Source organism: Megascapheus bottae, chromosome 14 (assembly GCF_031878675.1).
Source record: "Megascapheus bottae isolate mThoBot1 chromosome 14, mThoBot2.hap1, whole genome shotgun sequence".
In the NCBI taxonomy this organism is placed as follows: Eukaryota; Metazoa; Chordata; class Mammalia; order Rodentia; family Geomyidae; genus Megascapheus; species Megascapheus bottae.
Window position 1 is genome coordinate 4923187 of NC_143522.1, and position 13417 is coordinate 4936603.

At 41.9% G+C, this 13417-nt stretch overlaps 1 protein-coding gene across 1 annotated transcript in view; it reads left to right on the forward strand.

Moving 5' to 3' along the window:
• Positions 1-13417, forward strand: part of Mthfd1 (methylenetetrahydrofolate dehydrogenase, cyclohydrolase and formyltetrahydrofolate synthetase 1) — a 66324-nt gene that overhangs the window by 37823 nt on the left and 15084 nt on the right. Inside the window, exons 15-21 of the mRNA XM_090344259.1 lie at positions 312-386; positions 4391-4493; positions 6994-7070; positions 7652-7792; positions 9882-9950; positions 11105-11216; positions 11542-11681. Of these exons, the coding sequence (XP_090200385.1) occupies positions 312-386; positions 4391-4493; positions 6994-7070; positions 7652-7792; positions 9882-9950; positions 11105-11216; positions 11542-11681 (717 nt within the window). The remainder of the gene's footprint in view (positions 1-311; positions 387-4390; positions 4494-6993; positions 7071-7651; positions 7793-9881; positions 9951-11104; positions 11217-11541; positions 11682-13417) is intronic.

The window sequence follows — 13417 nt, forward strand, 5'->3', positions numbered from 1 at the left end:
AGTTTTTGTTTTCCAGTACTGAGGATTAAACCCAGGACCTTGCTCATGATGAGCTATATCTCTAGCCCTTTTGTTAATTCTGTTTTGAGACAGAGTCTCACTAGGTTGCCAAGGCTGTCCTCACACTTGCAAGCAGGCTGGCTCAGCCCCACTAGTAGCTGACACTACGAGTGTACACCATCATGCCTGGCTTATAAAAGGAATTTTGGAAAGGCAGAACCCCTGAATTAAGCCTTGGTTCCCAGCGATGCAGTTAGCGAGACAATGGGATTCCTCTCATCTAAAAGCCCATTTTGCTCCTTTTCTTGAAGGCTCTATTTAATCGTTTGGTCCCATCGGTAAATGGAGTAAGAAAGTTCTCTGATATCCAAATTCGAAGATTACGGGTAAGCTTTTTTTCTTCCTAATTTTTGCTAGGCTGTGAACTTTGATGAATGCTAAATGGGTAAAATTCTCCTTAGTTTTTGGATCTAGTTGTAACAATAATCATAGTCTACTTAGAAACCTAAAATCTGAGGATTGAAGTTCAAAGCCAGCCCAGGCAGGAAAGTCTGTGAGACTCTTCAATCCAGTTAACAACAAAACACAGGAAGTAGAGCCATGGCTTGAGTAGAATGCCAGCCTTGAGCAGAAAAACTAAAGGACAGTGTCCAGACTCTTGAGGTCAAGCTCCAGCACCTTCATACACACACACACACACTATAAAGTATTTCATAGGTAAGTAGGCACAGAAAATAATGAAAATCCCTATTTACCCACTACTTGAAGCAGAAACCAAACATTACAAATTCCTTGGCATCTCTCCCACATTCTCTAATCTACCTTGCTTTGTGTTCCATGACTGGCACAAAAACCAGACCAAAACAACGAACAAAAATCAATCATAGTCTTAAAGTCCTGATATAGTTGGCAAAAATCGGTAGTGCTGGTTTTTTGTTTTTTTTTTTTGAGGGAGGGGGTCAGTCATGGGTCTTGGACTCTGGATCTGGGTGCTGTCCCTGGGTTCTTCAGCTCAAGGCTGCTGCTCTACCCTTTGAACCACAGCGCCACTTCCAGTTTTCTAGTGGATAATTGGAGATAAGAGTCTCACGGTGTTTAGTGACCTTTTAGTGCCCCAGCTGGCTTTGAACTGTAATCCTCAGATCTTAGCCTTTTGAGTAGCTAGGACTATATGTATGAGCCAACCCGCACGGCAAGTCTCATATTTTTGATTCTTCTAGCTATGACTCCTGTGTAGACAGGGTGTATCACCATGCTCCATTTGTCTGTTGAGATGAGATACACACACACACACACACACACCCTGCTCCCTATGGTGGCTTTGAACCATGCTCTTCCTGCATAGCTAGGATTATAGGTGTGAGCCACTACACTCTCCCTGATGCTTTAAAATGTGGATGAATCAGGATGTGACAGTACAGAGCTTTTAGTTTGAATGTCTGTTCTTCCCAACATTAGGATCTGAAGAAACTTGGTCATGTAACTTGTCTCTCAGTTTACTCATGTATAAAATGAAGTTAAAAATACACAGCCTTTACCTCTATAGACAAAGGACCTTGGTTTGAGGAGTTATAGTGAGTGCTTCTGTGCTTTGACTTTCCACAGCAAGTACAAAACCATTCTGCATATACTTTACCACATAACCCAGAAATTCTACTCCTTGACTTTTATCCAAGAAAAATGAAAATTTGTGCTCACACAGACCCCTCTACAGGAATGTTTTTAGGGTCTCTTTGAATAATTCCCCAAATCAGAAAGTAATTGAAATGCCCTGTCATAGAGAAACATGCTACATCCTTCCAATATGACATAATGAGTTATTGATGCACAAAGCAACTTGGGTGAACATGGGAGGCAATCCTGAGTGGGAGAAGCCAGTCTTTGGAAGTTGTGTAGAGTACGCTTCCATTTAGAACTGAAGAATACATAGTGGAAGGTGAGGGGAGATGGCTGAGGGTGTAACTGAAATTCAAAGATACATTTATGTATATTACTGAAGAAGGAAAGAAAGATACTATAGATGTGTCTTCTTTGGTCAGCATTACATGTGGAAGCACTGGATGAGTACTGTGTACTACTTGTGGCCAGTAATAGTTTAATTATTTATAACTTCTTGTTATGGTGCTGGGGATTGACCCCAGAGACACTGAATACACTGTTCTACCACTGAGCTGCCTTCCACTCCTGCAACTTTATGTTTCTTGTTTTTGTTTGTTTAACTGTATTTTTTTTTCCTTTTTTGGTACTGGGGATCAAACCCAGAATGTTTCACTTGCTGCTAGGCAGGCCCTTTACCACTGAGCTACATCCCAGCCCATAAACTTGCACTTCTTTATTTGCTTGGTTGGTTTGTTTTATGTCAATATTGAGCCTTGAACTGAGAGGCCTGGATCTTAACTATGAGCTTTTTTGCTCATAGTGTTCTCCCATTTCAACTTTATGGGTTTGTTTATTTTTTTAAGCTTTTTTTGGGGGCCTATCCTGGGCTTGAGCTCAGTACCTGAAAATTGTCCTTGGACTTTCTCAAGGTTAGAGCTCTACCACTTAAGCCTCAGCACCACTTCCAGCTTTTTTTTTTTTTTTTTTTTTTCCTATTTGTATGGTACCGAGGAATCAAATCTGGGTCTTCATGCATGCTAAGCAAGCACTCTACCACTAGGCCAAACTCCCAGCCCTCAACTTTATGTTTTGATGCTAAAAAATAGTGTCAGGAGCTCTCCTTCCTTTACCAAGCTGAGCACGTGTTGCTGTAGTTGTGCTAAAGTTCTGTCAGTGTATTTATGTATGAACTATTGAGCACAACTGGTCTTGAAGCCATTTAATATTCTTTGACTGGTGTTGGGTTTGCACACACACTCATAAATCCTATACTTCAGGCAGATCCTTAGTTACTCTTTATTACAACAGTCTCTGTGGAGAGGAAAGAAGCTTTAGAATTTCAAACTAAAAGCCTGTTCAAGTCTCTAGTACCCCTATCTAGAGAGAATGATCTAATCTTGTTATATCTAGAGATGAAACTCAAGCCAGGCCTCCTTCCCTCCCTTCTCTCCCAGGCATCCCCAGGCATAATTTTACCAGTGTCTGCAGGGTGCTTAGTGGCAAGTGGGTTGCCAGTAGCAGATTCTTGGAAGGTGACTGAGGGTTTGTTAGTTTCTGTGAGCAATGTTGTGCTGTAGGTTTGCAGGGCTGTCTGACAGGCCATGTGAGCATCCAGCTCTGGAAACGTACTTCTGGGAGATTTCAGGACAGGTCCAACTAGCACAGGATGAGAACTGTGGGCAGAGGAGATCTTGCTGGGGCAGGGAGTTTGGCCTAGTGGTAGAGTGTTTGCCTAGCATGCACAAAGACCTGGGTTCAATTCCTTGGTACCACATACACAGAAAAGGCCAGAAGTGGCACTGTAGCTCAAGTGACAGGACACCAGTCATGGGCAAAAAGTATCCAAAGACAGTGCCCAGGTCCTGAGTTCAAGTCCCAGGACTGGCAAAAAAATCTTTCTGGGCCTACTCAATACCAGGAATTACAATAAAAGAGGAACATATTTTATAGGTATTTTCCATTTGGGATGACCTGAAGACACTGTAAATAAGATTTCAAAGTTCCATGAGGATAGTGGAAACCTTTATGGGGGGGGCAGTTAAGGAGCTTGAACTCTGGGCCTGGGTGCTGTCTTTGAGCTCTTCAGGAACAATAAGGAGTCAGCAAGAATACAGCAGCACATAAAAAGTATGTAAAAGCCAGGTACCAGTGGCTCACACCTGTAATCCTAGCTACTCAGGAGGCCCAGATCTGAGGATCAAGCCAGCTCAGGCACTAAAGTCCATGAGATTCCCATCTCCAGTTAACCACTAGAAAACCATAAGTGGCACTGTGGCTCAAGTGGTAAAGCGCTAACCTTGAACTAAAGAGCTCACGGATAGTACCCAGACCCAGAGTTCAAACCCCACAACTAGCAAAAATAAAATAAAAATAAAAAGCATGTAAAAGTGATTGTATTGATTTTTATTGATCAGTAGTCATTTCTACCCTTCATAAAATTTCATTTAAATTGGACTTCTCAATTTAAAAAGCTTTGCATAAATGCCTTTCAACATATTTGGTGACTTGGGAAGTTCATTATAATACTACTTCTCTGTGGTCTTTTAGGGCTGGCTTAAGGAAATGTCTCTGGTACTCAGTTTTAAAGACAAATGTGAATAATGCCTTAGTACATGTGTGACTAGAAAATGCCCTCTGGACTTGGCCAAGGGACCGCCATTGCCCTTTCTCAGTAAATGATGATGTCTTCCTTAGCAGAGACCCTATCAAAGTAGAGATTCAAGGTTTTTTTGGTTTTTTTTAATGTTTCTACTTGTTTGTCTTACTGCGTTTTAATTTCCTTCTTCTTCAGAGACTAGGCATTGAGAAAACAGACCCTACCACATTGACAGATGAAGAAATAAACAAATTTGCGAGACTGGATATTGACCCAGAAACCATAACTTGGCAAAGAGGTACAGAGCGGCAGACAGGGCTTCATGTGTCTTGGCTGTATTACACCCCTACACCCTCTGGACTGGTAGTTGAAATGTGGGTCAGTGTTTTCATAGCTAACAAATGACCAAGATAACAAAAGCACATTTTCTTCATGCTTCTCAGTGCCTCTCCTTATCAGCCCTTATCAGTCTTTCTTGGCTGAACATTTTGCTGGCTGTTCAGTGTTGATTAGAGTGAAGGTGGCTTCAAGGGAGCTTGTGCATAAATCAAAATTTTTTCAAGTTGTTATGAAGTGGAGCTATTATTCACTTTGAATTGTGTGCCCTTGCTCCTCAGAACCCTTGCCTGGTATCCATGACTTCATTTTTCTGATGGCTCTGCAGCTTGCCTAAACATTTTTTACCTCATTTAAGAAAATTCTCTTGTAACAAATTAGGTAGCCTGCAAGGTTTAAGTACTTAAGCAATTAGTGTGGGAGCTACTGGCTTCACTGCCATATGTTGCCTTGTCTATCTGCAATTAGCATAACTTTGAGATTTATTTTGTACCAACAGTACATCCATCTATTTTATATCACTGCAGAGAAGAAACTTCATGTAGAATGCAGCTAAAGGCCCGTTTACTGAATGTTTCTCCAGGTTTTGTTGGCATGGTAACTGTTAAGGGCATTTCAAAACTGACACTTTTTTTTTTTTTTTCTGTACTGAGGTTTGCACTCAGGGCCTAGGCAGGTGCTGTACCACGTCCATTTGAGCAGCAAAAAAATGACACTCTTAATGTCTCAAATCACGATGGTATTTATCCTTTGGTTTCAGCAATATTTTAAAAGGAATAAGCTAAAGACCCCAACTTGAAAATTCTCTCTCTCTCTCTCTCTCTCTCTCTCTCTCTCTCTCTCTCTCTCTCTCTCTCTCTCTCTCTCTTCTTTCTCTCTCTTTCTCTCTCTCTCTTTCTCTCTCTCTCTCTCTCATAGATTCTTGCTATCTTGCTATTTAGCCTAAGCTGTCCTCCAGCTCTTTTTTTTTTTTTTTTTTTTTGCCAGTCCTGGGGTTAGGATTAGTTAGTTATCAGTTGGCTGATATTCACCATGTTTTCCAAGGCTATCCTATTGGACAGGTACTCTGTCAGCAGAATAGAATGTCTGGAGGAAAGATCAAGCCCGTTATCTTGCTTGTTGCCAAAGCATTTGCATGCTCTGAGTTGATAGCTGTTGTGTTTCTCAGGGTGACATAGATCACAAGTCACACGCAGAACAAGTCACAGCTCAGCCTTTAAAAGCATGAACTGCTCTACTTTTCAGCTACTATAGAATGTGCTTTCAAATATATTTCAGATCTAATTGTTTCGATTGTCTAGGAGGAATAAAACTCAGCTACTCATATTTTTTTGCTTTGAAAGCCATTTCTTAGCCAGGTGCTAGGGGCTCACACGTATAATCATAGCTACTCAAGAGGGTGAGATCTTGGAATCATGGTTCAAAGCCAGTCCGGGCAGTCCACTAGACGCTACCATTTCTACATATTTCTATAGAGATATTTCTCTATATAGATATATCTATAATGTAAATATAAATATCAGCAGGTGCTGGTGGCTCACATCTGTGATCCTAGCTACTTAGGAATCTGAGATCTGAGGGTTGTGGTTTGAAGTCCGCCAGGGCAGAAAAGTCCATGAGACAGTTATTTCCAATAAACCACCGAGAAAAAGCCAGAAGTGGCACTATGGCTCAGGTGGTAGAGTGCTAGCCTTGAACAAAAAGGAGCTTAGGGACAGCACCCAGGCCCCAATGTTTAAGCCCCAGGACTGGCAAATAGATAGATAGATAGATAGATAGATAGATAGATAGATAGATAGATAGATATAATATATAGATGTTTCTATATGTAATATAATTGATATTTCTATATATTTATGGAAATATATGGAATAACATGGATAACATATAGAATATGCTTACAAAATGATATATAGGATATTTAATCTCATTAATAGTCAAATATTATTTTTAACTCATGTTCAACTTTGGTCATCAGTTGTAAATTTAACAGACCACCATTAAATGACTTGTCCTAAAACCTATCACTCCCTTAGCTTTTTGGTTCTTTCCTCCTTTCTTTTCTCTCCTTTATTATTTTTTTCTTTTTTTGTATCAGGGCTTCATCCTCTTGCTTGGCATTTTTTGCTAAAGGCTAGGGCTCTACCACTTGAGCCACAGTTCTCCTTTTGGCTTTTTTTGCAGGTTAATTGAATTAAAAGTCTCATGGACTTTTCTGCCAGGGCTGGCCTCAAGCTTTGAATGTCAGATTTCTGAGTTGCTAGTATTATAGTCCCGAACCCACCGATGTCCAGTTTTTTGTTGTCGTTGTTGTTGTTTGTAACAAGTTTTTGCTGTGTAGCCCAGGCTGCAATCCTCCTGCCATAGCTTCCAGAATGCTGGTATGATACATATGCACTACTATGCTTAACTTAATAGTTGTTTTCCTAAAAATGGTTCTGTATCTCCCCTTTCCGCGGTAGTGTTGGACACCAATGATAGATTCCTGAGGAAGATCACCATTGGACAGGCTCCTACAGAGAAAGGATACACTCGGACGGTAACTAGTAATTCCCTCACGGGAACTAACGCTTGCTGCTTCTGTCCTTCTCCATCCTCTCCCATACGACTGATACTGCCAGGTGTTGTTCTGCCTTCTCCCTTTTAAAATGGAAGTGAGTAGGTGTGGTACTAAGCATTTCTGACAGCTTTTGCAGTAAATCCCATGTGTCACCTCTGTGTTTTCCCCCAGTGTTCCCCCCCCCACCACCTGGAGGTGGAGAGCCCCAAGTGAATATCCTTGCACACAAATTGATAGAATTTGCTTCTCTTTGTGGCCAGTATGTCTCATCAGTATAGGAAACCATAACCACCATTCAAAGCTGCCATCCAGGAGAGAAAATAATCACCATTGGTCATATTGGAACATTGTGTTAAAAATTGACTGCTGGAGGTCTTGGACTCGTTAATTGCCCATTAACTGTTAGAGGATTATTTTCATTAAGGTGCTTGTGTGGTAATTTGCTACTCTATCCTTTCAAGCTATTTATTTAAACCTTAGAAGCCAAAAGGAATGCCTACTGCAGTTCATGCTTCTGGCTGTCACAAAAGTTCTGCTCTCATCTTTTTCCCTACCTCTAGGCCCAGTTTGATATCTCTGTGGCCAGTGAAATCATGGCTGTCCTAGCTCTCACTAGTTCTCTGGAAGACATGAGAGAACGACTGGGAAAAATGGTGGTGGCCTCCAGTAAGAAAGGGGAACCCATCAGTGCTGAAGATCTGGTGAGTGCCTGGGCATGGCAGCTTGATGACACTTCAGGTTCCTATAAAAGTAAAGCCTTCTGTTGCTGACTTTGCTGGCCCCTCCCTCCCACCCTCAGCTCCCTGCATTGAGGCCTTTATCATGAGTTTTGTTGGCCATGTTTTCTTGCTGATAACTACATTTGGAGTAGTTCAATGGCCAGTTTTCTGATGGTCCTTCCAGGCTGTTTCTTGACCTGTGTATTATTTCTGAACCATATGTATGAGTTTATAGATTAACTTTTTTCCTTTGGTGATGGCAATGGTATTAAGGTTTAAATTCACAGTGTAACACTTGTTTGGCAAGTGTTGAATCATATTTCCAGCCATTTTTTTCCAATAGGCCTCTTTTTTTTTGGCCAATCCTGGGGCTTGAACTCAGGGCCTGAGCACTGTCCTTGGGCTTTCCTCAAGGCCAGCACTCTACCACTTGAGCTGCAGCACCACTTCTGGGTTTTTTCGGTGTATTCGGTACCAAGGAATCGAACACAGAGTGTCATGCATGCTAAGGAAGCACTCTACCACTAGGCCAAATTCCCGGCCTAGGCTTTTGTTTTGCTTGCAGCTAGGGTGACAGGAGACCATCATCCCGCTATTGCTGCTGGTTGAGAGGTTTGTGTGTGTGTGTGTGTGTGTGGTCATGGGGCCTGAACTTGGCCTGGGTGCTGTCCCTGAGCTCTTCAGCTCAAGGCTACCACCCTACCCCTTGAGCCCCACTTCCCGTTTTCTAGTGATTAATTGGAGATAAGAGTCTCAGGTCCTTTTGTGCCTGACTGGCTCTGAACCTTGATCTTCAGATCTCAGCTTCCTGAGTAGCTAGGATTAGAGGCGTGAGCCACCGTGCCCAGCTTGGTTGAGAGTTTTGATAACTTTTTGCCTAGGCTTGTCTCAAACCATGAATCTTCCAATCTTTACCTGCTGTAAAGCTGAGATTTCAAGTATAACCCATTCATTATTCCTGGCCTTTAATTTTTCAAAAACCTATTTATGTCAACACATACCTAAATATTTGGCTTGTGGTAGTGCTATGTATTTTAATTTTTTTTTTTTTTTTTTTTGCCAGTCCTGGGCTTGAGCTCAGGGCCTGAGCACTGTCCTTGGACTTTCTCAAGGTTAGAGCTCTACTACTTGAGCCTCAGCACCACTTCTGGCTTTTTTCTATGTATGTGGTACCAAGGAATCGAACCCGGGTCTTCGTGCATGCTAGGCAAGCACTTTAACCACTAGGCCAAACTCCCAGCCCCGTGTTTTAATTTTTTTATTTTTATTTTTATTTTTTTTGCCAGTCCTGGTGCTTGAACTTAAGGCCTGAGCCCTGTCCTTGGGCTATCTCAAGGCTAGAGTTCTACCACTTAAGCTACAGCATCACTTGCAGATTTTTCTGTGTATGTGGTAGCAAGGAATAGAACCTGGGTCTTTGTGCATGCTAGGCAAACACTCTACCACTAGCTCAAACTCCCACCCACCTTCTGTTTTAAATTTTAATACCCAAACTTTAAATATAGAAACTCATTAATATGAGTTCAAAGATATTGAATCTAAATTGCTTCATACCCAATTATCCATTATCCAATGGAAAACCATTGTTTTATCTTGCTTTGTCACCAATTTGTTTGGATGGCTTAAAAGATATCTGCCACTTAAGAGCTGAAATCGAACTTCTGGGTGATATTTTAGTTCCAGCTATGGGAAATACTTACCACATCTGATTTATACCCATCTTGGCCCAGATGCCAAAGTTACAAATAACGCAGCACTCTGGGAACCAGCACATCTGTGCTCTACACTCATTTTAAGTGACTTCCCCATATCAGTCATCAACAGAGCTTGATTGAGACTTTTGTTTCCACAGTTACATTGCCTTTTCAGAAATTGCATATGAATACCATTTTTATTCTACTTGTTTAACTTCCTTAAAATAGCCAGCAGCTTCTCAGTGTTTCCAAGGGGAAAAACTTAATGGTCTAAGTTCCGGCAAAAATACTAACTACCCAGAATGGAGAGAAGACCTAGAATATGGAGTATTGGTTCCTGCTGGTATGAGCAGATGCTTCATGTGTGTGTTTTGTAGGGGGTGAGTGGTGCATTGACCGTGCTGATGAAGGACGCAATCAAGCCCAATCTCATGCAGACGTTAGAGGTGAGAAGGGTAATTCCTGTATTCTAGATTGCTGCTCTACATGCAGAGCAGAGGGATTATAAAACAGTCTTTTTTGCTGTGCGAGGTGGCTCACACCTGTAATTCTAGCTACTCAAGAGGCTGAGATCTGAGGATCACAGTTCAAAGCCAGCCCAGGCACTAAAGAATGTGAGACTATTATCTCCAATTAACCACTAGAACACTGTAAGTAGGGCCAAGGCTCAAGGGGTAGGGGCAGTAGTCTTGAGCTGAAGAGTTCAGGAATAGTGCCCTGGCCCAGAGTTCAAGCCCATGACCCACCAAAAAACAAAACAGAAAAAACAGTCTTTTTGGCACATGGTTTCCTTGATATGTGGCTATTAGATCCAAACAATACAAGAGTGATGATTCAATATTCAGGTACCTAAGGTTATGGACATGGTCTTGGAGATACAAACATAACTACATAAACATAAAAATCTATGATGGGATATATACTCTATAGACATAATGTTATATAGATTGATATATATCTATGACATACAAACCCTCAATTTAATTTTAATTATTCTAAAATCTATGTGCCAGTGATTGCATATAGAGATTCCCTTCTTGAATACTTGTTTGTTAAATATGACATTTGAAATATGATGTAAAAGTCAGTGTTAATAAAATCTTTAAAAAAATAGGCTTTTCTACTGTTTAGGCTTCTCATTATAGTTATAATTGAGCTATAAAAGAGGTGGCTTTGGGGCCAGGAGTTTGGCCTAGTAGTAGGATGCTTGCCTAGCATGCTCCAAGACCCGGGTCAATTCCTTGGTACCACGTACATAGAAAAGGCTGGAAATAATGCTGTGACTCAAGTGATAGAGCGCTAGCCTTGAGAAAGCCCAAGGACAGTACTCAGGCCCTGAGTTAAATCCCCAAGACTGGCAAAAAAAGAAAAAGAAAAGGGGTGGCTTTGGGACTGAGGACGTAGCTCTATAATAGAACATTTGCCTAACACACACAAGGCTCTGGGTTTGATCACAACATTGCTAAAAGAAATGGTTTTGTGATTTCCCTGAGTGAAACTGTCTTTGAAATTCCCACTGAATTTTCTACCCTTGGATATGTGACATACCCCCAACCCTCCCACCTTGACAGTTTCACTTACCATGGTCTGCTTTCTACAGGGTACTCCCGTGTTTGTTCACGCTGGACCCTTTGCCAACATCGCGCATGGTAATTCTTCCATCATTGCAGACCGGATTGCACTCAAACTTGTTGGCCCAGAAGGCTTTGTAGGTGAGGATTTTCTGACATCAATGAATGAGTAGATCATGGTTTTCTCTCAGTACGTAGGATATTAGAATGGCATTTAAAAAAAAAAATCATAATCTTGGTGCCAGAAGTTTGGCCTAATGATAGAGTGCTTGCCTAACATTTACCTGGGTTTGATTCCTTGGTAGAGTGCTAGCCTTGAGAAAAGTGCAAGGACAGTGCTCAGGCCCTGAACTCAGTCCCCTGGCCTGACTGACACACACACACAAATCATAATCTTGTGGTTACTATGAATGTGTCATATAGAGGGTAGAATGGCACTTTTATAATTGCTCCTTCTTTCTTACAGTGACGGAAGCAGGGTTCGGAGCAGACATTGGAATGGAAAAGTTCTTTAACATCAAATGCCGCTACTCTGGACTCCGTCCTCATGTCGTGGTGCTTGTTGCCACTGTCAGGGCTCTTAAGATGCACGGGGGCGGCCCCACGGTGAGGGTCATGTCTGATTTGGGGAGTGTTCTGAAGGCCTGAAGGAAGTTGAAAGACATGTCCATGTCGCATTAAGCTGCCTGATGTACTGGGTACTAAAAGCAAGGCATGGTCAGAATACCACCTTATCACTCACTGGCATGGCTACGCCCAGCATTTTCAGGAGTAATGCCTGATTTCTGAGGAAAATATCTGATGTCTACATCCCTTCAAGCACTTGTGCAAGACTGTGCTCACAGAAAACTGTTTCACCAACCTATTCTCTGACTGATTTTCTTCCTAAATAGTGGCTGCCAGGCAGGCAGATGTAGGAAGGTGGCAGAGGGAGGACCATGAGGACAGCAAGGAGAATGGCAGAGATGTATTCAGAACTGCTGGGTGGCAGAGAGAAGCAGAGGGTAGACTAGCTTATCTGCTTCAACCTGATGTCTAGTTTTCTGAATTCCTTCTCCTTAAAAACTGTACTTTTGGGGCCAGGAGTTTGGCCTAGTGGTTAAAGTCCTTGCCTAGCATGCACAAAAACCTGGGGTTTGATTCCTTGGTACCACATACATAGAAAAAAGCCGGAAGTGGTGCTGAGGCTCAAGTAGTAGAGCTCTAGCCTTGAGAAAAAGTCCAAGGACAGTGCTCAGGCCCTGAGCTCAAGCCCAGGACTGGCAAAAAAAAACCCAAAAAACTGTACTTTTTACCAAATACCAGTGGCTCCTGGTACATGGCAAGAAGTCCAAAAGACTCCATCTCAGATAAACTAGCAAAGTGCTGGACTGTAGATGAGGCTTACATGGAAGAGTACCGGCTGTGAGGAAGAAGCTGAGCAAGAATATGAGACCCAAATTCAAATCCTATTACTACATACACACAAAAAATTGTACTTTAGTATATTCTAGTATTTAAACATTTTTTTATCGTATTAACATGCAAAGGCATGGTAGTGGTGTTGAAGAATCATTGAAATATGAATGTATCCTCATCTGGCAGTTCTCAAGTGTTTTACCCTCAAACTTTTTTGTTTTTCCAGTACTAGGGATCAAGCCTGTCGTCAGCACATGTTTAGCAAGTGCTCTCCCACTGAGCTCAAGCCTCAGCTCCTCAGAAAGCTCTTTCTAATCTTAATTAATTACTAAAGGCTTTCATGAGCTTTTGTGTGTCAGAGCTTTTGTTTATAGCTATTGATATTTAATTGGAAATGAAAACTAAGCTATATATTAATGTAAAAACATCCTTAAGCTGGGCGCTGGTGGCTTCGCTTGTAAATCCTAGTTACACAGGAGGCCAGAAGTGGAGCTCTGTAAGTGTGTATGTGGGGGGAGGGGTACGGGGCCTGGGTGCTGATCGCAGCTTTGTTTGTTCACAGCTGGCATTTTGTTACTTGAACCACATAGCCCCACTTCTGGTGTTTTGGTAGATGGAGATAAGAATCTCATGGACTTTCCTACTCAGACTGTCTTTGAACCTCACACCTCACATCCTAGCCTCCTAAGTAGCTAGGATTGCAGGCAAGAGCCATGGACTCTTGACTAAGTTCTATTTTCTGAAACAGGGTTTAGGTATTGTGGAAATAAGTTACTGTTTTCTTTTTTTTTTTGGCTAGTCCTGGGCTTGAGCTCAGGGCCTGAGCACTGTCCTTGGACTTTCTCAAGGCTAGAGCTCTACCACTTGAGCCTCAGCACCACTTCCGGCTTTTTTCTATGTATGTGGTACCGTGGAATCGAACCCAGGTCTTCGTGCATGCTAGG